The sequence below is a fragment of the Rhinolophus sinicus genome, chromosome 17 (assembly GCF_057876585.1).
Source record: "Rhinolophus sinicus isolate RSI-liver-muscle chromosome 17, RSI-T2T, whole genome shotgun sequence".
NCBI classification, from domain to species: domain Eukaryota; kingdom Metazoa; phylum Chordata; class Mammalia; order Chiroptera; family Rhinolophidae; genus Rhinolophus; species Rhinolophus sinicus.
The window spans coordinates 144,354,793-144,379,524 of NC_142517.1; the positions used below are offsets into that span (position 1 = coordinate 144,354,793).

General features: G+C 40.7%; 1 protein-coding gene across 1 annotated transcript; it reads right to left on the reverse strand.

Moving 5' to 3' along the window:
* Positions 1-15,078: 15,078 nt before the first annotated feature.
* Positions 15,079-24,732, reverse strand: RBM43 (RNA binding motif protein 43). Its single transcript, XM_019737494.3, has 4 exons — positions 24,490-24,732; positions 20,159-20,369; positions 17,222-17,310; positions 15,079-16,448 (listed from the first exon to the last, which is right to left on the reverse strand). Exons 1-4 carry the CDS (start codon positions 24,490-24,492, stop codon positions 15,690-15,692), a joined length of 1,062 nt encoding a protein of 353 aa, XP_019593053.2. The 5' UTR covers positions 24,493-24,732; the 3' UTR covers positions 15,079-15,689.

The window sequence follows — 24,732 nt, forward strand, 5'->3', positions numbered from 1 at the left end:
ATTATATACATAAACATAGATATAAAAGTTGTGTGTAAACATCACAAATGTTTTAGAAGATGAAGAGAGAAACCAAAGAAGGCGGGGTCATCAGGGACTATCTCAACTAAAAGGCAAAATCTGAGCATGAACATTAAACAATGAGTAGGATTTTGATGGATTGAAGAGTAGGCATCCCCAGTGACAGAACAAACACAAACAAGGGCCCAGAACTTGAAGCCCAGCAAAGAGTGGCCTGACCATGAAGAGTTTAAATGCAAGAAAGGAGTGCGGACTGCAATTAGAAAGAAGGGGCGATTCCAAGTATAGCAGTCTTTAAAAGCCATTAAAATAAACATGGATTTGATGTGGGAAAAAGTAGAAAGCCATTGAAAATGTCCCGCTGGAGCCCCTTCAGTTGGGAGGTTCAATATGATCAGGTCTGTGGAAGTTGAGTAATGGCCCGCCAAATAAATTCACCTCCTAATCCCAGGAACCTGAGAATATGCTACCATACAATGCAAAAGGGACTTTGTAGATGTGCTTATGCCAAGGAACCTGAAACAGGGAGATAGATTATCCTGGATTATACAGGTGGGGTCAATGTAATCATAAGGATCGTTATAAGTGAAAGAGGGAGACAGAAGAGTCAGAGTCGGAGAAGGAGGTGTGAAAATGGAAGCAAAGGTCAGAGTGATGTGGCCATAAGTCAAAGAAGGTGGGCAGCCTCTCCCAACTGGAAAAATTAAGGAATAAATTCTCCCTGGAGCTCAGAAGACAGGCAGCCCTGCTGATACTTTGATGTTAGTCCCATGAGACATATTTCATATTTCTCACCTCCAGAACAATAAGGTAATAAATTTGTGTTGTTTTAAGTCACTAGGTTTTCAGAAATCTCATACAATAGGAAAAGAATACAGATTTTGATACCTGGAAGTGAGGTGCTGCTATAAAAAAATAAAAAATAAAAAGATATATGACGGACCAGCCGCCACAAGTCGATCAGTACCTAAATGGGGGAGTGGGAATGGATAAAAAGACACTCACACAAATGCTGATGCGGCCGGTCTTCAGTGATCCTGAAGCTCCGAGTTTATTTCCCATCACCAATATATGCAGTTTGAGTACGTGCAGTTTAACAATGAAAATATGCATTACCTCAGAGAAAGTAAATCTTTAACTTTTACATAGATACTACAAAATCACCGAAACTCCCAAAAGTAATTATCCCATAACAGAATCTACCAATTATCCCGATAGCCATCAATCCTCTGTGTCCAGGAACTGGCCGTTCCCACCACATACCTCAGCAGCTTGTAAGCACCCTCCAGGTGTAGGCAGAGACAATGCCTTAGGGGCAGAAACAGGTTAAGCATAAACCGAGCCATTCTATAAGGCTCAGAGTTACCTGTAACCATGGCTCCCCACAAAGATATGGAAGTGATTTTGGAATTGGGCAATGAGGAGAATGATAGAAAAAGCCTAGATTGCCTACAGACTGTTAATAGAAATATGGATGCTAATGATTCTGCTAGTGAGGACTCAGAAGGAAGAAAACACATACAGTCTAAGAAATACCTAAATTTTCATGAAGAGACTATTGGTACAAATATGGACATTAAAAGTTGCTGCTGATGTAGGCTCAGATGGAAATTAGGAACATGTTAATGAAGGCTAGAGGAAGAGGGATGCTTGTTATATAATGTCAAAAAGCTTAGGTGAATTGTATCCTGCAGTCACGCATATGTAGAAAGCAAACTTACAAATGAAGAACTAAGCTAGGAAGCTGAGATTTCCAAGCAAAGCATTGAAGGTATAGCCTGGTTTCTTCTTGCTGCTTATAGTAAAATATTAGAGGAAAAAGATAGATTGAAAGAATTGCTCAGCGAAAGAGAAACTAGGACTTGATGATTTGGGAAATACTTAACCTATCCAGATTTCAAAAGACATAAGAATTAGGAGATTCAAGGTCAGGAAATCATTCTCTGAAGCGAAAGTTGAAGGTGTGGCTAGACTACCTTTTGCTTGAGATTCAGAAGGGTCAAAAGTTCACAGCAGTCAGTCACACAGAGAATTCTTTAACGAGATTAGGCTTGGAACTCCTGGATCCTCTCAATTATCTCAGCAGAAATCAGCAATAGGGAATGGAGCTTGTATTATCCAGGACTTCAGAGTAGCTTCTTGTCTAATGGAGGAAATCCCCACGACATACATAGGAGATCCACAAGATGCTTGACAATATTAAAGCAACAGAAACACTGCCAGGTCGGACTAAGGGGACAGAGGGAAGATGAAATGGAGGAAGGTGGTCAGATCCCCAAAGTTCTACAGGCAGGAAACAGGCTTATGAAATGACTCATCTGCAAACACCGGCTGTCCTTCACAAAGAAGAAGAAAGAATGACTCCAACGGCAGAGCCCTGAGTCCAGAGGGGGAAGGGACAAACCACAGAGGATTGTTCCCAGGCCTTGAAACCTAGTGTTTGCCCAGCCAGATTTCAAAGTTGCTTGGGACTGGTGACTCTTATTCTTTCCATTTTCTCCCCTTTCAAACTGGAATGCCTACATCTGTTATCCTATGACTAGCCCACCATTGTATTTGGGGAGCAGGTCACTTGTTTCTTGAGTCACAGATGGAGGTTAATTGTACCTCAGGATTACCCAGCACCTCGCCCATACCAGATGCGATTTGGGATTTTTAAGCTGATAAGCTTTTGGACTTTGAGTTGAGGCTGTTATGGGATGATATTTTTGGAGATGTTGGGATGGGGGTGAATGTATTTTCCATGTAGGATGGCGGTAAATCTTTATGGGACAAAGAGTGGACTATGGTAGGTGGAATAATGGCCCCCAATGATCCACATCCTCATCCCCAAAACTTGTGAATATGTTATTTTCTATGGCAAAAGTGACTTTACAGATATGATTATATTAAGGGTCTTGAGATGTGGGGATTACCTGGATGGACCCATTTTAGGAGTTATAGCAGCAATAAAAACTAATGCAAGTGCCCACCAAAGACATTTCTTATAAAATACCCTCCATCTGAGAGTTTTGTGTTAAATAGTGTTATGAGAGCAACTGATTTCTGAATATGAGTGACATTTTTGCATAGAACTAACTTTATTAACAGTAAAACATTAAAATTTAATGTAATACTCTGAGGACACAGGAATACTTAGTAGATTGTATCTGGATAGAGAGTCTATATGTATACCTGAGTGCATTTTCTTACTCCAAGCCAATTGTTGGCACCTTACCAACACCATACAACCTCTAGAAGGAAGAGAATTACAAAGCTGGACATCTCTACCAAGAGGGTTGAATTTAACGTCCAAGAGCAAAGGGGAATCAGAAGCCAGTTCAACATATAATCACTGTCAAGGCCTCCGAGAAAAATAGAACAGCAATTTATCTTCCACCCCAACCAGAATACCTAAACCATCAAATGAAAGGTGAGAGGAGGGAGAAATGGGGGTGGCAGGGAGGAAGCCTAGCAAAGCAACTGCTTGTTCTTACAATGCAGGAAAGGAACATGGCATTTGTTTGGATTTTCTTTTCACTCTGAGCAGAAAGTCCTGGCTACAAACATCTGGAAGCTTGTCCACTATAAATTGTTTGGTTTCTTCCCGCCTGTTTCACGAGGCCATGGTGATATTATCCTCTTGGAATTCCTCTTTTCATCTGCTTCCTTTCCACTGACAGTTCATAAAGGATGGGCCACACTGGGAATGAAAGTTAAGCAGTTATTTCTTAACATACCAGGAGAATGTAGTCTCTACATACCTATAAGTGGGATACTAGAGACAGAACCTTTTTTCTAAATTATAACAGTTTGTTTCCTGGGGCTGCACCCAAATTCCCTTGTGGTCCTGCAAGACCTGATCTAATAACTTGGGAAGTTCTAGGGAAAAGGTCCAATAACCACATGCAAAAATTACATATGTGGCTTTTTCTGCTTTTGTTATTCTGAATAAAAATGGTTGACATTTACTTGTTTCATACAAAGGGCCAAATTGTCTTTGTGCACTTTCTCTATATATTCTGTTTACCCTCTCCAAAACAGTTTAGATATTACTACCTCTGTTTTATATATAAGAAAATGGAAGTTTCAAAAAACAAATTTGTACCTGATCCCTACTAGAAAGATACAGCGGCAGGATTAGAACAATGGTTTATTTAAATCCAGAAACCACATTCTTAACCACTGTTTACCTACTGCTTCCCTAACTTATTTCTGAGAAGCAAGTGGTAAGTTTACATTAAAATTATTCAATAGGATAACATTTTATTATATTAATTGATGACAACATTTCTTCATAATTCCTTATCCTTTGACCCTCCTCTGCATCCAGCACTCTGAAGGACTTTGGGCTTGTTTATGCCATAAGCAATCATTATAGAAGATTATTTGCTAAGCCTGCCCACCCGAGCAGACAGAGACACCAAAGGCTTCAGGGAGAGGTGATGGATATTGTGCTATTTCCTTAAGAAGGGGACATGTGTATGCCCCTCTGTTCTGAGAATGTCCTGAAGCCCCAGATTTGTAAAGAGATTGGAAAGCAGAAAGTAATTGTGACTTTGTCCCCAAATAAAGCCTGTGGAAGGGGCAAGTGTCCTAAAGAAGTCCCTCAGGGCCTTCCATGACAAAAAGTAGAGTAGAAATGGCTAAGCAGCCAGGGTAAGGAAGCCTGGAAAACCTCTGGATGTTTTTTTCCCATTCCAAGAGAGGTTTAGCAAAAATGGGGAGAGGCAGATCTGGAGAGGCCTTGCAGATGGTTATCAAGCAACGTGGCTGTCACCTGCAGGACAAACTGACAGGACAGATTGTCTTTCTGTATGTCTGACTACAGAGGCAACAATCCAGGACCTCACCATCACCACTTCCCACTTGCTGTCTTTTGCTCAGCAATTCTACTGGATTTAGACCCTGCAGTGCAGAAGGAGGTGGGAAAAGCCAGAATTAACTAACATTATCTTGAGTGAAGTTTTCGACTCAGTGCAATGTGAGATTACTCTGAATTAAATGATATTTAGTTTCTGATAGCTAGTAGAATAGAAACTCAAAATATTAATTAAATTATAGGGTTGTAGGGGTGGAAAATAAACTTTCCCTCAAGCCTTCTGAGTTCTCAGCTGAGACCCCTGTAATAAAAGACAGATTAACGAGAGAAAAACAAACAGAAGTTTATTAACATGAATAACTCATATATACATGAGAGATACCCAGGGAAAAATGAATACTCCTCAAGATAGCTTAGGATGCAGGCTTAAATGCCACTATAATAGGGAAAGGGAAGGAAGGTGGTAGAACTCTTAGGGGAGAGTAAGTGATTTAAAAAAAAAAAAAAGATGAATGGGCCCTTAGAAGAATAGATGGGAGATCTGATAGTGTGTGACAAATTTTGTCTGGGTGTGGTGTAGACGTCTAGTCTCCTCTCCTGTGGTAAGAGTTAATCTTCCCAGGTTGATGAAACTCCTGAGAGAGAATTTATGACAATTGAGTTCCTTTTAGAGAATCTGTCTTCGGGCAGGTAAGGGGACTTTGGAGAAAGTGTCTCCCTGCACTTGCTGTTTTTCAAGTTCCTACAGCTCAAAACAATCAATACACCAAAGCTGCATATTTTGGGGTAGAATGTCTTCAACTCCTGCAGTCATATTTTGGAATGGCATATTCTGCTATCCTTCAGGGGAAAAGATTGTTCTTTTCTTGTATACCTGAGTTTATAACCTGAGAAATATACATCAGCCATAAATTATCATAAATTAGATCATCAATATAAATTGTGAGAAAATAATGTTTGTGCTTTTTTATTTTTACTTTTAATGGAAATTTTCCAACGCCCACAAAAGTAGAACAAGTAATATAATGAACCCTAGTTCCAGCAATTATCGAGATGTCAATCTTGTTTCATCTATTATTTCACACACACATACAGACACACACACTTTATTGTGGAATATTTTATAATGAATTATAGGTATCATAATTTTGTGTAAAAATTCTTCCATATGTATCTCTAATATAATTTAAAAGGAATTTTTTAGCAATAACAAGATACCATTAGCACACCTAATAAAATTAATAATACTTCCCTAAATATAATATTCACTGCCCAGTCAACTGTCCTTAGTTGTCCCACAAATCTTTTTAAGGCTGGTTTGTTTGAATCAGGATCCAAACAAGGTCCATAGTTTGTATTTAGATAATAGATCTCTTAAGACCCTTCTACTGCATAACAGGTTACTCTCTAAATTCTGTGATTTTAAATTTCAAATAGATATGTAATCACATCTGTGGAGTGAGATGAACACTGAATTCTCAAATTTGCAAGCTGATCTAAATGTGGGTTAGAGTTGTGCTCCAGATCCAGGACAATTTAAAAAAAAAAAAAAAAAAAACTTCACAAAGGGTTCTGGCGCCCTCTAGTGGTTTTTCAAATTGTAACTGTCTTTAATTCTCAAACCAATTAAGAAACAGAAAAATAATTCTGATGTAAATAGTTCCATGCTGCATGACCTTGTAGCTGCATATTTCTTACAACACGTTACTCAGCAATGAGAAAGGAATTATTTTCTTCTTTATCATAATGAAAGACAAAAGACAGTTTTTAAATGCCAAGGTCAGAGTCAATTCCTCATGATATTTTCTATCATGGAAGATGGCCTAGTCCATCATTCAAAGCAACATTACTATCCTTTACACTACAAAGTCCTGCTGCCATTTGTAAGACACCCCTATTGTTTCATTCACCCCTTTATTTCAAACTGCTACTGTTCCATTTTATTCATTGCTGTATTTGCAGGGTAAACAGGAGTTTCTCTAACAGCCATTGGACATCTATAGTTGCTTTTGTCATTGCACAGGATGATGAAAGAACAGGAAAGATGAGATTAAAAGAAAAACCATACACGCAGATTATAACAATGTTTAAGACAGAGACATAGCACCAGTGGCAAGAAAAGGGAGGCATAGACACTTAAATGTAATCAACATCTACTAAATTAATTAATATACTTGAAAATAATAATTGATTATACCAAGTGTTATTGGTATAAAAAAGAAAGCAAGGGCAAGAAAAGATACACCTAATCAAACAAAGCTTGTTTACCTTGAATAATTTTCACATCTATGAGTATATGAATATGCATGCATTTCCTGCTAAAATGTGAAGCTGTAAAAATATTTTTGTTTATGTTTTAAGATTGTCATTGCTCTGCCACAAGCCATTTTTTAAAAAATGCATTCCTGGAAGAAACTGAATTAAAGTGAAAAGGGAGAAGATATACATCTATTGTACCCCATCTCTTGAAAACTGAGTGATTGTCCTCAAAGTCCCTCATACATAAATACTCAGCATAGAATAAGTTAGCAATTCAAGACTGGTCTCTTATACATGTGAGAAATCTTTTCAACTATGTCGAGAGAATTCCACATTTAGAACATTGCCACCTTTGCATCCTTCATTAAAAGCTAAGGTTCAGTAACAAAATCCAATATAGTTTGATTAAACATTAATTCAATCTCCAGCCCGGCTCAAACCTGACTTGACTGTGGGCAGGGTTGATTTACTCCTGGCTCTGCAATAAAGCCTCCGGTTTTATTCTAGGGATAATATGGATAGGACCTCTGGATAACTGTTTTTACTGTTTAAATCATTCTCTATCAGGGTGACATTGGCTACAACTGGACAGACAGCTCCGATCTTGGGAAATGTACCAGTGTCAGATTGTTTTATTTTTTGCAATTATACGTTGGGGAGATGAGAGCAAGACAGTGAATATTCCCAGTAGAAATCATTCTAAGGCTAGAATGAGGAATCTTCTCCATATCTGAGCCCAAAGGAGAGACCACAGGCGCGGGGCTGGTGGAAGGCTGCCTGAGAGAGGCGAAGGTGAGCTGCACTCTCCTCCCACCCAGTGCCACACCTCCCACCACCCACCCCAGCTAGTGGCAGTGACAAGGAAGACAGAGCTCCTTCCATGGTACCAGCCCACTGGAGAACAGCAAGAGGGGCAGGCTGACCCTCTGGAAACTAAGAGAATCTGGTTCTTACAAAAGGATAATTTCTGACTCATTCTCCCTGACACCATGGGCACACTTAGGGAAATGACTGTATAAATGTCAGTTCCCTTTGTTCCAGGTAGTCTTGTCCTATAAAGTTACCAGGAACATTGAATTGGCTGATAATACTGAGCCGTCACTCCTAGGAGAAATACAGGGTTAGGTTCCCACAAACCTGGGTCACAACGCTCTCATCAACCCATCACCACGTTACCTTGCTTTATGTGTCTTTCTGCTTAATGATGCCTTATTTAATATCTATTGCTGATTCATTAACATTGAACTCATATCCGACAGCACTATAACTCAGGCCTGACTGACGTGTATCACCACATGTGTTTCTCCGTAAAGCTCATCACGGTCTTCTCACATTTCGGAACACTAGATGGCACTGCACTGGGCGGCCATGTTACATGGCAAAATTACCCCCAATAAAGCACAGAAATGTGAAAAACATGGCACTAAATGCCATGAAAAGGACACTTGTTTACGGTGAGAGAGCTGAAATAGGAAGACAGAGGGTCACCTTATTCAGCCCCAGCTGGGAATGTGCTTGTCAGGCCACTCAATTCATTTTTAACTTTTGAGCATGTCTGGGCATCGGTGTTACAAATAAATGTTATCAAGTAGGCGAACCCACAAACACAGAATCCACAAATAATGACAACCAACTATAATGTAAGAGGAGAGAGCACTGTCCCTAAAGATGCATATCACTGGGAACCGGCCTATCTGGGCATGTAGTGAAGATTGCCCAGGCAGTCTTCTTGCCTCACCAGCAGAAACTATTGCTACTACCAGATCAGCAATGGCCACAGGTCTTGATCACCTTGAGGACAACGACCGCACTAGTGAAAGGATTTCAACCTGAAACGGAAGCGGAGGATAGGAAATGGGGAATCTCACACATGCGCCCTAAGAAGAACAGAAGGTAAGAACTAAGAAGCTGATTTCCCGTAAATGCCTGATTTATAAAAGACCCCGACTTTTCTACTGATCGATGAACATCCCAGAAGAATCCCTTGTCATCTTCAAGCCAATGAATTTATTGCTTGGATTCTGGCGAGATTTCCCCCTTTTTGCACGCCTTGTCACAAATACAGCCCTCCACAAACCTGCAATGGACTCACCTGTAGCTTGCTGGGGCATGCGGTTTTTCAAATTACTGTTCCTCTGTTATTCCCCAATAAACTAAGTTTCTGGTCATTTGAGCTTGCTTCAGTTTACCTCTTTATTTAGGTTAACACGCTGAAATGACAGACCACTAGAGACAACCTGTGAAACGGATGGGTTCTTGTAGCAAGCTGGGCAGGCTTACCAGGTTTTCTTTCCATCAGGCCTTACGATTCCACTAAGGAAGTATCCCTAGGCTTTTAGAGTTACAGAGACTGGACCCCAGAAAAAAAAGAAGGGCCTTCTCATAATGGGGATAAAATGATTGGTATCATTCGTTTAAATATTTTAAAAGAATATAATCTTATTTTATACCCCAAATGATAAAACAGAATAGATCAGTTAAAGGGATTAAAGCAATTTCCTGACTGTGGCATGGTTTATGACATTACGCTAACTGTGGGAGTACAGTGCCTTGCCCCCTGCCTCTCAGTGCTAGAAAGGAAGGAAGGGAGGAAGGAAGAGATGGAAGGAGGGAACCAGGGAGGGAGGAAGGGAGGAAGATCAAAGGGGAAATTTGAAAACTAAGGCAATCCTGTATACTAGAGGCAGAAAGTTAGAGTCAAGTGTGGCTTCACATAATAAAGCCAGAGCTCTCCCTCTTAGGGGATTTGGAGATGGAGTCACCTATGGTAGACAACCAAGACAGAAACCACTCCCCCTTTCCCCAGGCAAGAAAAACATCAAGATGTCATTCTGATATTGCCTCCCAAAATAGTGCTGGGAACCAATGAACACTGCTTCAGTTACACCTCTGTACTTAAGGGGAGACCACTTCCGAGGGCATTCTCTTTCATGAGACCTTTTGTAACATCAAGCACGGTCTTTCTGACTATGTGCCTCCTATTATAGACAAAGGCCTGAAGCAAAAGCAAATGTAAGTGTTAGGTAGAAGCTAGAAAATGTAGGAGAAGGAGGAGGGTGGGAGGGGGTCCGTAGTGCCCACAGGAAAAGCCCATAACTAGCTTTGATTAACTGCCTCCAGCCTCATATCTGTTTTTACAACAGCAGATGGCAAAAGGTGGTCTGCAGCAAGGGAAAGATCTGTCAACAGACCTTCACCCATTTTAGGAGATCACGCCCTCCCATGGAAGAGCATATACCACTTTTCCCACCGAATCAATAGTATGTAATTCCCTCACCCCACCCAGCAAACTGTAAGTCCCCAGGACAAGAGCTGTCACGCTCTCTGGCACTCGTGCTGTCTCCCCCTTTATTTCTCTCTTTTTCTCTCTTTCCGTCTCCCCATCTCTCCTTCTCCCCTACCCCAGCTAGGCCCGTTCTCTTCCCTGAGAATGTATCACTAATAAACCCTGTTTGCATATTAATCAGCTTGCTGACTTTTGATTCTTCACTGCGTAGGCAGGAAGAACCGAGACTCCCATAACATAAGAAATACTTTTCAAATCATCAAATTGTATGTACTCTGAACTATGGCTCATTCTTTCCTACAATTCACAGGAATTACAGGAATGGCTTCCATTTGCTCCAAGGAGCCAAGCCCCAGGCTTAGGACTTCATCTTATTATCACAAAATCTGATGAGGCCATAGTTATTATCCCCATTTTATAGATATGGAAACCGAAAGAACAAAGTCACAAGCTAGTAAGTAGTGTTGTTAAAATTCAGTCTTAGATCTATCAAGCTACAAAACCCATGTTCGCAATCTCTGCCACATAAGCAGTGTTTTTCGACAAGAGTGCTGCCTATAAGTGATGCTTACTAGCTCTGGGCGGGGGGGGGAGGAAAAACTTATTCACACTAAAAATTAGACACTAAAGAAACCAAAATATTAGTTAATGTATGACAAAATACTTTTATGAGCATAAGGAATCTGTACCCATCAGGTAACACATGCTGTAAATAGATAAAAGATTAAATGTTGCAATGAAATTTCAGGGTAGGACAATTAACACCAGCCAGTCTAAGCCTCCCAAATACCACTTATCATTTTAGACATGTTAGTTAATCTAGTAGTGGTGTATAAGGTGCATGTAGAGCATGGGGGTGGCGAGAGCTGGCCAGTCAGAATGTTGCAACAGCTCAGGTAGGAGCTAATTACAGTAGTGTAGAATGCAAATCGGGAGGGGGGGGCTGCTATTGAACCCACTAACTCAGATAAGAAATGACACAGGCCTGATCTAAGGTAGTGGCCATACAAATGGAGAAAAGAGAAAGAAGTCCAGAGCAACTGTTTGTTTTCCAACCTTGAGTACGATATCGGTGCCAGCTCTGAGATGAGGCATTCCAAGCACTGGGCCCTTCTTATGGTGTTGGTATTACCAAGTCCTTCAAATAATAACTACTAGGTTTGAATATCTGTTCCTTAACATGATTTCCGAAACTCATAATAACCCTGTGAAATAGGCACTCTTTTCAGGTTACGGCTGAGGACACTGAGGCCAAAGGAGTAAGATTTGGAAGAGGTGAAAGATGAGAGAGATGGGGTCAGTGGAGAATAGGGAAGAGAACTTACTCAAGTGAAAGCGTTACTTTCCTCTGCCAATATTGATGCGAGGAAGTGGTCCAAGTGCTGAGTTTCACCCAGCAAGGTCCCCTATAACTGGGGACCTGACTTAGCTCATTTTAATGTCATTTGCATTGCAGTTACTAAGACTCCCATCATGCATCTGAGGGTCCTGCCCAGGGGGAGGAGACAAACGAATATATCAATAGGAGGTCACGAAGTCCCACCCTGGGAGGGATAAATACCCCTAATTGGGACTTCCTCTGTGTGACTCATTCTCAGAGTTCGCCAGCCCTTTCCTCTCAAGTGTGTGCTTTCCTTTTCAATAAATTGCCTTCGCTTTCCTGCATCTGTCTCGCTCTTGATCTTGAATTCTTTCTTGCACTGAGACAAGAACCTGGTCACTGCTGCTCTCGGTTAAGTCCTCTCCTGGATGTCCCCGTGAGGCTCAAGCGACATCAGGACATTGATCAGTTTTGTTCCTAATTTAGCAATCTTTATTAATATGCTTTTCCCTAGTGACTTTTTTTTTCTTTCTTTCTTTCTTTTTTTTTTTTTTATTTATTAAATTTATTGGGGTGACAATTGTTAGTAAAATTACATAGATTTCAGGTGTACAATTCTGTATTACATCATCTATAAATCCCATTGTGTGTTCATCACCCAGAGTCAGTTCTCCTTCCATCACCATATATTCGATCCCCCTTACCCTCATCTCCCACCCCCCACCCCCTGCCCCCGTTACCCTCTGGCAACCACTAAACTATTGTCTGTGTCTATGAGTTTCTGTTTCTCATTTGTTTGTCTTGTTCTTTTGTTGTTTTTGGTTTATATACCACATATCAGTGAAATCACATGGTTCTCTGCTTTTTCTGACTTGTTTTGCTCAGCATTACTCTCTCAAGATCCATCCATGTTGTCACAAATGTTCCTATATCATCTTTTCTTACTGCCGAATAGTATTCCATTGTGTATATATACCACAACTTCTTTATCCATTCATCCCTAGTGACTTTTTAATTCCCTATCTAGTGTCCTTTTTGAACCAATTTTGGCATTTTTGGCATTCTGCTAGTTTACTCCTCAATAATAAGGTAACTAAAACTTGAACACATACTATCTTTTTCTATGAGAATTATGAAATAATATGGAAATGACTAACATATCCTAGGTAAGAATTGACTCCCCCCAACCCTATGCCAAGTACTTCTATGACAAGCACTATGAAAGCAGTTCAATGGTTTGCCTGCCTTCTCTGCCAGACTAGGCATAACTTCTAAGGAGTTGGTGAACATTCTGTCTTATGCCCCACTTCTGTCTCCAGAAACCAGCCAAATAGTTGGCCCAGAGGATGAGCTCTACAAAAATTCCTGAATGAATTTTTCTAAATGCCTCAGAGTCCGTTCTCTCACTCTTCTCCTTTGTCCATCATGATCTTAAATTCCTACATCTCCTTTTATACCCGGATAGTGGTTCTCCTCACTACCTAGAGCCTCTTTGAAAAGTATCAACTTATGACCTAATTAAACAATAGGTTTTTCTCTCAGTGGCAGACATACAACAGGGTTTGGCCTGACTACAAGATGGAATTCACATCATCTGCCTGGGCATCAGTAACCTTCAAATCTAAATTTTAATAACAATCACTAATACCACTTTTGGGTGAAAAAAGTCAATTTTTATTAAGAGTAGAAATTGGTTACACAACTAGCATATTATAAGAAGAGTGCTGTTAAACTCTAAAATGGACAGCAAAATTTAAAAACACGTGAAATACAGTCTTTTCAAAGAGGTTATACCTGTATCTTTAAAGCAATTAGTATTCAATTTCTATCACATCATGGAATGAGACTATTCTGATCCAGCTCTTTGTTGAAAGACTTTTATTGATATTAAATTTGTGGTAATAATGAAAGCCTTGGTACGTATCAAATATAAACTCTGCCAGCTCTCAATTTATTGACTCAGCCTTAAATTCATCTTATGTGCCTACTCCCTAATAGTTCTGGGCCCTTTAAAAAGGGGCCTGTTTCGTAGCTGACAGGACCTTAAGCTTTCTCAGTAGAGGGCACTGGAGAGTCACTGTAGGAGACAAGTCTGTTCCTGCTTCAGTGCATTCAATGGGCAGGCTACCCAGAATCCAGCTCCTCAGCAGAGAAGGCTCCCCCAGTACCTAGCTTGCATCGTGGCAGTTGCTCTAGGGGCCAGCCGCTGGCACACAGGCCTCCCCAGCACTCGAGGCCTGCAGTGTGCAGTAACCAATGTCATCTAGCCACTAGCTGCTCCCCTTAGCAACCCCCTTATGCATTTTGTAATGGAGTGCCCTGGTGAGGTACCCCTGTGAAGAGAGTCCTCCAGCACCCTAGAGGATGGATCTGGAGCAAGGTCTCCTGCACAAGCCCTCCAGCAAGGACTGGTTCGCAGTCCTGGGAGAGGTGGGGGGCTGGGGTGCTCTTCCTTGGGTGCTCTATCTAAGCTGTTCCTTATGTCTGTTTTTCCTGTATTTTTTAGAGGTCTCTTTATTTATTGCTAGCCATCCCCTCTTTATTTCAATCCGTTATAATTAACAATTCTTTATATTACACTTTCTCTGTTCAAATTACTGGGGGCCTTCTCTCTCCTGAGTGGATCCAGACTGAGACAAAGTCCTTGGAGCAAAATAAAAATGAAACCCCTTTTTAACTTAAAGATGCATTATTGGGCGCTTGACATAAATAGCAGTTTCCTATGATAAAAGTGTTTACTCAAACAGAAATGAAACGTCATATTTAAAGAAATAGAACTTATTTACATATTTGAGATTTAGATGGCTGAGAAAAATTAAAGCAGATAGTGAGATTTTTTTTTACACTTTTCTACTGATAGAAACAATTCTAATCATCATAAGCATGTTTGTTTACTTAGAGCTATGCACGATGTACACATTTTATTATCCTAGGAGGGTCTCTACAGTGCCCCATACTTCAAATTGGCTAAACCCAAAGTTAAAATCAGGGGAGTCACAGACAACTGAATGACTTACAAGCTCTGGCTTCCCTTCATCACTAAAGAATTTTCAAATCCTTCTGCCACCTTTAAGGAAAGACTTCTCAACTGTTTAAATAGAATTGTGGAATACTAGTTCTATAAAAGGGAGAAGCACAGTACAATAATTAAGAACACGGGTTAAATTACATCAGTGCGCGTCAGTTTCCATATCTAAGCAAATGGGATCAAGACCACCTAGGGTTGCTGTCAGAACTGAATAAAGATATATAAAGCACTAAAAATTATGCCTGGCAAATAGCATCTGTAATTATTTTTATCATCCATACGCTTACCTCTCAAATGTTGTTACTTTAACAACACAATTATAAAAGGGGGAAGAAAGAAAAAAAGACACTACATTTTCCTCATAATTATAACAAGAGAACCAAGATTTTATTTTTATTTAGGTAAATAACCAGCAATAAAAATGTTGTGTATGTCCAATAGCCTTGTATCAATGAGATTCACTCAAGTAATGATTTACCTGCATCAGAAATACTTTCCATCTAAGTAACTTCTCAAGTGACTTTTGCCAGCATTCTTATTCTATTTGGAGTAAACACAAACTTTGTAAATGTTTGAAATTGCCAATGACATTGTCATCATTATCTGAACTTCTCATATGTTAGAAATAAGCTACTTCTTTTTCGAAGAATTTGGGATTGCAGAGAAAGTGAGAATTCTTCAAAGTGTAGTGAGATGTATGCCCAAGTTTTATACCTAAGATACTATCTTTGTAGTCAGAGACTGGGTTTGACCTCAGCCCCATTCCTTGCATCTGGATAACCTCAGACAAGTGTTTTAACTTCCCCAAATCCTACTTTCTTCCCCTATAACACGAGGAAAGCAGCGCCTACGATGAAGGATGGTCTCAAGGATTAAACGAGATAAAGTGTGTAAAGCTGGCGTCATGCATGGTGTCCTCACTGCTTGGTAAGGGAAAGCAGCGGCCATTACCATCACTATTGCTGAGAATCTATTACCTAACTTTTTGCTTTATTAATTTCATGACCTCCTTTTTAAATGAGTAAGTGTCAGAAGAAGATCCTATAATGTCAATGTGTGTCTCATAAAAATTAATCAGAACCTTCAGGTACCTCGAACTTAGTTGTTCACATGCCAACTTAATATTTATTTTCTCTCTATTGTCCTTTCCTTCCAAAACAAATGTCTCTTTTCTAAGCTCAAAGTGTAGATTATGAGAATATTCCTCAATGAACTCTTTTACACGTTTTTCATTGTTTAGCCGAGAACCATGTTGAGCATTTTTTATGCAAATTGTGGTAATTTCACCATTCACTCTCTCCTGACACAGAACATGAAATTTTTTCAATGTGTCTTCATAAATCTTGGTCTTCTTTTTCAGGTAAAGAAAAACATCTGTGTCGAGAACAAGCCTTTCTCCACTTCTAGTAGTCTCAGGTAATGAGGACCGGAGTGATTGCAGAGAGGTACTACTTCTCTGTAGGCTTCTTCCAGGGCTCTGTCTATTCCACTTTTCCCCCTCACTGATAAAATTCCTGTTTTTCTCTAAAAGAAGGCTTGCTTTTAATAGCAAAGATTCTTTGAGCTTTTTGATAGCCAGAAATGATCCCTGAACAGAGATTCTTCCATTGCGTTCCAAACGACTGAAGCATAAAGTTGGAATTTCCTTTTGCAGGAACACTACCAGATATTCCAGAACAAGTTGACTCCGAAAAACGGATAGGTCAAGAATAGCTTTTACAGAGCTGAAGACCTAAAATTAAAGAGAGAGAAATTAAAAAAATATTGCCAAGCAGACTACATAAACACATTCTTTTTCTACCACTGTGTCCCTGCTGCAGTTGCCCTAAAACAGGCCCCAACTGCCTAACACAGACTGGCAGCCCACCAAAGGGATCCCACAACCCCATCCGGGCCACAATGTTCAATTTGGGATTCACAGTCCCTCAATGCATTCCCCAAAACAGAGGTGGTCAAATATTTTTTAGAGGCAGAACGCTTTTTTGAAACAAAGTCTTAAGCAACACCCATAGACACATAGTGTTCTGGTTCTGCTTTGGGGATAGGGAGCCCCCTAGAGAGTCCTCCAAGTTTGAAGTTCATAAATGGCTGCACAGAACCCTGGGTTTCTTAACAAATACAGTTTTAAACCATTGCTTTGAATTTTAACTTTTTCCTCCTATTTAAAACTTTCCTGCATTTTTCAAAGTTTCTTTTTAATGTTCAGCCTAATTGGGTTTTTGTTTTTCCCAAAATAAGTCTTGCAGTAGATACCTGACATCATCCATGAGAGCCAGAAAGCTCACTCACTTTAAAAGCATCAGGTGGGACATACAGAAACATAAAAACAGACCAGGTAGTAACCAAAACATGTTAACACACGGGTTTGGCCTTTCACACTGACTCAGGTTAGAGAGTTTGCATTATCTTTCCTAAAAGTCACGGGGTAAGAGTGCTTTGTATCTCTTAAGTAAGGAACACTTTGCAGAAGAAATGGGATCCAGCGTTACCAGCACCACACCTTACCTTTTCTCTAAAATGAGAGACTGTGAGTTCCACGGGTCCGAACTTCTCTGCAAGACGGTGTTTCTTTTTTCTGATGACATTCTCTGCAACTAAGTGGAAACACTGTCATTAGAAGTGGTTGTGGCATAATGCATTAATAAGTATTTTAAATAAAAGATGTTCAACTCTATTGTTTAAAATGCCTAAGATTTTTTTCCTACAGTTTTCCTCTAAATTCAACTTTTAAAAAGTTTTCCCTTCTACTTTAAAACATTACAATTCATTTAATGTGTAAATATGATCCTAATTATACTTGTAAAAACACACATAGTAGGTTGTGTGTGTGTGTGTGTGTGTGTGTGTGTGTGTGTGTGTGTGTGAGTGTGTCACCTAAAAGTCAATTCCCCATTTTGTTATTTATCACTCTAAGGAGACTTTACCTTCCTGAATCCAGGAGAGCACACTGTCCTGGTTTTCCTCTCGTTCACTGGCTGACCTACTCAGTCTCCTTTGCTAATTCTTCTCTTCCCATTCTCCAGATGTTGGCATGCCCCACGCCCGAGGCCTCATACCTGTTTGCTAACCTGCTCCCACTCCCTGGGTGATCAGCAGCTTTAGATACCATCTCTACACGTATCACCTCCAAAACTCTATCTTCGGCCTCAACCTTTCTCCCTTCTGCCCATGGAAATCTCTGCTGCATTATCCTACTAGGCATCTCAGTGACTGAAATTCAACTTTTGATAACTGTCCCCCATCCCAACATTCTCTTCCTCTAGTGTTCCACGCCGCAGCAAAGGTCACCTAATCCTTCAGCAAATCCTGAAAACCCATCAGTTCTTAATCACCTGCCGTGCTCCCACCCTACTCAAAACCAGTGCCAACTAGCAGGTCCTATTCGCCACACAGCTGACAGACCAGACCGACCATCCAGGAAAAGGCAGTCACATTTTGTCAGTCCTCCGTTCAAAACACTCCAGTGGCTTTCCCTCTAACCCAGAAAAATATTCAGATACCTTGCCTTGATCTATAAGCTACTTAAACTGGCCCCCAGCTACCCGTCTAATCACATCTTCCACTACGCTCCCCCTCACTCATTCCACTCTAGCCACACAGGCCTCCTTGTTCTTCAAGACAGACAGCATGCTACCCTCTCAGAGAATTTTTCCCAGTCCTTCCCTTGGCCAACTACGTTCTATGCCCTTATCTACATGAGTCATTCTCTTACTCCATTCTGGTCTCTGCTCAAATGACACCTAAACAGTATTTCCCTGCCCACTCTATCTAGAATAGCACTCTCCATCACATTATATCCCTCTACTCCTCTTTATGTTTTTTCATAGCACTCATATTATATATTAATATATATAAATATAAACAAATGACAGTATTTCATGTTTTTATGGCCAAGTAATATTCCATTGGGTACATATACCACATCTTCTTTATCCAGTCACTATCGAAGGACACTTGGGTTGTTTCCATGTCTTGGCCACTGTGAATAATGCTGCAATGAACCTAGGGGTACATATATCTTTACAAATAAGTGTTATCTAATTTTTCGGGTAGATACCCAGAAAAGGGATTGCTGAGTCATATGGAATTCTATTCTTAGTTTTTTTGAGATACCTCTCCATACTGGTTTCCATAGTGGCTGCACCAATTTACATTCCCATCAGCAGTGTGTAAGGGTTCCCTTTTCTCCATGTCCTCTCCAACACTTCTTATTTCTTGTATTATTGATAATAGTCATTCTAATGGGTGTGAGGTGGTATCTCATTGTAGTTTTGATTGTATTTCCCTTATTTGTATTTCCACTACTCTCCCCCTCACTCATTCCCCTCTAGCCACACAGGCCTCCTTGTTCTTCAAGACAGACAGCATGTGAAGTTGAGCAACCTGGATGGATCTTGAGAGTATTAGGCTAAGTGAAATAAGTCAGACAGAAAAAGACAAAAACCATATAATTTCACTCATAGGTCAGATGTAACAGGCACTCAGTAAATATTAGTGAATTAATAAATGACCCCTCTCTTTCTCTCTCTGAGTGACCAACTCAATATACAACTTCTGAAAGAAAACACTATAATCCCCTTAGAGAAATAATAAGAAACCCTTCCTGCCATCTCTTACTTGAGCATCCCCATTGAAAAAAAATGACTTAACGATAATGATGACAGATAAAGGCACAGGGAATCCTTGGTTTCTTGGATCTCTCTCTCTCTGAATCTTGTCTTTCCTCAAGCAGAGCAAGTTCTTTTTCTCCTCCGTGGTACTTTTACCTCCAAGAGACTTGTATGGACACCCATCTTTCTCTGGCAATTTATGCTGTCAGCCAACTTAGCAATAAGGAAGGCTGCCACTCCATGAGGCAGGAGGGGTGAGTACGCTCTAGCAGACCCACTTCCTCTCCTATGTCAGGGATGGAGGTGGAAAACAATCGCTCACCCTGATCTGAGTTCCAAGCTATATCTCTGCAACCCTACTTTACCAGTAATAAAGCAGACATTACATTAGACTATCTATTTGTTGGTTTGAATAAAGAGAAGCAAACAGTATAGTTATATTGCTGAAGCCACCTCAAAATTCCCAAAGTAGTTATCTTGTTTGGGATTATTTTGTGAGATTAGAGATCAGTTCTGTGGGTTTTGTTTATCTTTTTCTGTATTATACAAGTTTTCTACAATAAATTGTATCACTTTTATCCCAACAAATAGACTATTCAAAATATAGAAAGAAGCCTTCAAGAATTTGCCAGTTACTAGCAACTTTATCACAAGCCATTTTCACACATATTCTTTCTAGTGCAATAGTGTGCCACTTTTATACTCAGAATAGAACATTTTTTAGAAAGCTACTTTAAACTTTATCAATCCCATGAATCATTTTAATGAAATTCAATTTTTAATTTCATTACAGAAGCATTTCTAACATTACAAAAATTTGATTTGAAAATACCTCCTTTTTCTTTGAATATTACATACGCAACTCCCTTGGTTCTTGTTGGATATATCACATCTTCAACACAGCCACCCTTGTTCTTAATATCTTGGAAGTGACTCTTCACAACTGTGGACAGTAACAGATCACTCCAAACGCCAACAGGAAGACCAGCAACTACAACTGTTCTTTCATATGCTTTGGATTCACTGACATTCAAAACCGATGCCTGTAAGAGAAATAGCCGGATGCTCTTTAAATATGGAAGATTCTACTTAATATACGCAACATCACACACCAGTGGGAGAGGCTATTTTATTCAATAAAGGTACTAGTGCAGCTGATTAGGTACTTTAAAAATATATACTGTAAGGATAGATCCTTGCCTCCTACCATATAGCAATCTAAAGTCTATATGAAATTCAGCCTTAAATGTAAAAAGTGAACCTCTTTTTTCCCTCTTCTTCCACTCCCACACTCCGGTTCAAGCCGTTGTTTCTCAGTCTAGTTGTGTAGGACACAGCTCCCTGGCCCCTGCTGGTATTATGAGCCTGCGCTCATCCCAGCTGAGGCAGTGGTCGCTGGTCCTCGGTCGGCCGCTCACAGCAGCCCACGGCAGCGCACGCCAATCTCCGGCTGCTCACGGCAGCCCAGCTCCAGTGAGACCTGTTGTTCACCATCTTAGCTGTAGAGGGTGCAGCTCGCTGGCCCATGTGGGAATCGAACAGACGATTCCTCAGCATTAGGAGCACGGTGCTCCAACCACCTGAGCCAACCAACCACCTGAGCCAACCGGGCTGGCCCTTCCTTTTTAAAACATGAAAAACACTGGTTAATATTTGTCTGATTTTAGAAAGGCATAAAAATATTGGAAGTCACAAAGGAAAAGATCAAGAGATATAAATTTTTAAAATTTTTAAAAAGTCAAGCTAACCACAAAAGATGGCTGTATGTTTTCCTAATTGTGGAATCCAGAGTACAGAAGCCAATAAGAAACACATCCCCACACTTTGTATTCAGAATCAGGAAAAATTGAACATTAAAAAAAAAAAAAAAACACCTGGCAATGATATTGGGACTGCAGTGGAATAAATCCTGCCTTCTAGCACACATCTAAGATGGAATTTAACCACTTCGAGTATATGCTATTGCAGACCCTACCATCATGCAGGGCACAAAGTACCAACTGCAAATAAATCTTTCCCTAGGCTCGCTCTCTTTGAACTTCTTGAATTATCCAGTTAAGGGGCTTCTATTTAAATGTTTTAATTTCTTCCCAAGCCCATTAAGAGAAGTGGACCCATATGCTTCTCCCAGTGCTTCTGCAGGCAGTCCAGCCTGATTGTACCAGAGCGCAGACATAATGTATCCTAAATTATCCCTAGGAAGGACAAATGTCTTATGGGCCCAAGTAATGATTAATAGGTCACAAAGATGTTTTCGGCTCTCAGTTGAGAGTATTTTATACTCAGGGAATAGGAAATAGGAAAACCACTAGGAACAGGAAAACTACTTCTGACCTCCCAGGTTAAGAAAACAGTGTAAGCACACACACAGTGTCCTGTCCATCCCCCGAGCACCTTAAAATGAAAGTAATAGAATTAAAAAGAGAATAAACCCAGGTAACGGATGCAATCAGCATAGGAGAGATTTCAACTTATTTCTGAAAGACTGAAAATACTTCGAAATATGTGGAAGAATAAGGCAGAGGAAAGGAACTAACCCAGAAGGAGGAACTGGGATTGCAGTGAAAAGGTGACAACCTTCATGGCAGAACATCAGAAATGAAAAAAGGGACCAAAAACAGAAAGATTAGTTGAAAGTCTAGTGGCAAAAAAACTGCTCCAGTGTCTCCCCACATTCTTTACTCATATGTGTATACACACACACACACACACACACACACACACACACACACACGCATACACACACACACAATGAAAGCGACAACCTTATAAGAACCTGACCTGTTAGTATGGGTCCTGGCATCCCTGAGCAAGTCCCCCCGTTTTCTGGCATTTGAAGGGGCCCCAGCTTAAAGATCATAAGCATACTAAAATGTGCCATGATTTGGAGTACATTATGGAATACCAGGGGAGTGAGAGAGAGAGAGAGAGAGAGAATCCATTTGACATAGCTACCAGGAACATTTTCCTATAAATGGAAAAATGAAAAATACACATGACATTGAACCAAATATAACATAATATATAAATTAGCTAATCAATTAACAAACACAGTATTCATTAAGCATGTGTTCTATGCTTGGCAATATGCTGGGTACCACAGATAACACACACACAAAAAATGACCATATCCCTTGCCTTGAAATTCAGTTCCACCACAAAAATTTACTAAGCATTTATTATGTATGGGACTCTTGGACAGGCTTTAGGATTACCAACGTTTAAAGAAAAAATGACCTTTACCTTATGGATGAGAGGCAGACACTTACATTAATCATTTCAACAAAGCTTGTAAGCACACACACAAAAAAGAGATGTATTTTTCTACAAGAGGAAACAGATCAACACCCAACAATTTGAGTAGGCTACAAGACCGTTCACAATAAAACACCAAAATACCCAATAAATATATGCAATAGTGGGAATTCTTCTAAAGCAGTCAAAGAAGGTTTCATAAAAGAGAGGCCTTGGAAGCTGGGGTCAAATTTTAGTGAATGGTCAAATTTAGTTAAAAGTGCAAAAGAAGAGTTCACAGCAAAAGCAAAGAATCAGGAATGGGAGGTGAAAATGGCTCATGTTGGGCACATAAAGCAAAGGGCCTGTCTCCTGGAAAGGAAACTCACACTAACCTATTCACTAATTGTTATGGAAGGTACTTTTAACGCAGGAAAACAGTTTCTTAAAATATTCAAGGACAACTAGATTGCATAGAAAACCATAAAAATATATAAAAGTGTTCCTCCATCCTGGCTGCAAGCGGTAAGATGTAATTATCCCAAAACAAGTCTTCCCAGCAGAGGGGAAAAAAACGACAAAAGACATTTGTCAGACTTTCAGGGACTTTGACTTCACAGATTTGTCTTGATTATTACACCTCTGGCTCTAACAGTCCACACCAACCTCAATGGGTAAATGGCTAGTGAATTAGCTTTCTTTTTGCTCTTCATCAATGTCAAAGAAAAATTTTCAATCAATTTAAATTCAGAAAATCTCATTCCACCTTTCCCTCATCAATACGAATGCCATATTTCTTTATTCAAGTGTCTACATTTATCTTTGAAAACAAAGGAACTCCTCTCTGATGGCTCTTAAATCTCTTTCATCCACATTTAAGAAAGGGGTATCATGGAGATAGGCCTTTCAAGAACTACCACATAGATACAGGATTTTGAAACAAGAGCAGCACTTCAGCCAAGAGGTATTAAGGTGATGGTATTTTCCCTGTACCAATAATAGATTTTAAAAGATTTCTGACCATCCTATCAGAAATAAAAAGATATAAACAAAAACTGAATTTATTTTGTAACTAAGCGACTATGCAGAGATAATTAGGTTCATTGACTGCATTCGTTTATTTTATTTTTTTCTTAAAATCAGTTGTTTATTTTCACTGGCGTTGCCTTTACTGTCACCCAGTAAACAAAATCACACTTGCACCTCACAACTGCTTTGGCATTTCCGGGACCTTAACATTTCTGACCAGGAATTAAAGGCCAAGCCACTGCTTTCAAACGCTTGATGGAAAGAACACCCAAGGCTAACTTTTGAATTTGCTAACTGTTCTTGCTAGCCAGCAGAGAGGGTGGAAACACAGAGCCCTTAGTGTCTAGAGAAAGAATAAAGGTCGCAACAGAGAAGAATTCCCACTAATGCAGACAAGACATCAGGAAGTCTTTCCAACTTGCTTCCCTGGTGTGAATTCTTCTTGCTGGCCCTTTTGAAAAGGAAGTATGGCGTCCATTTCTGGGTAACTCCCTCCTCCCTTGTTCACTAAGGCGCGAGGGGACAATAGTTAAGCCCTCACACAGCCTGCGAAGCGACTCCTCGACGGGAAACATCTGCGTCCCGGACGATGGGACACTGGGTGCGGGAAGTGGGCGCAGCGTTCCGTTCATTTGGAGCTGCGCCTGTCGCCCAGCCAGCTGTGAATTTCAGGCGCGCTTAGAGCTGCCACACGCGCAGGTGGGCAGGGGCCCAAAGGCAGGGCGACATTTGTTAGCTGGTTTGCCTCCAGGGCAGGCGGCTCTTCGCCCGCCCCGGGCCCCTCCGCGCGCCACCCGGGTCCGCCCCGCGCCCTCGCCCGTCCCCGCATCCTTCTAGGGGACCGTAGCGTCGGGACGGGGACGACCCTGCCCAGCAAAATCCAAAGCAAAAGCAACTTGCCATGGCGGAGGAGAGACGCGCCCTCGGCGGTTAGCAGGACGCGAATCTAGCGGAGCCGGGCTGCAGGGCGGGGCCAGAAAGCAGCTTTTGCTTTCGGTTTTTTGTTCCCTCGCTAGGAGACCACGACAGCACGGGGCGGCCCCTCCACCCCCTTGGGCTGCTCTGCGGCCTAGTCGCCCCCGGGTGGGAGCTCGAACACGGACCGGCTCCTGCCAGCGGCTGCCCGGATGCCTCAGAAGTTTC

Bases quoted from the DNA above. Each gene is read 5' to 3' on its own strand.
- RBM43 (XM_019737494.3), bottom strand. The intron at 17,311-20,158 runs GTATTTTCAAAT...GTTTCCACTTAG, and splicing joins AATATTCAAAGAAAAAGGAG to TTGCAGAGAATGTCATCAGA. The intron at 16,449-17,221 runs GTAAGGTGTGGT...CTTTAATTTTAG, and splicing joins TCTCTCATTTTAGAGAAAAG to GTCTTCAGCTCTGTAAAAGC.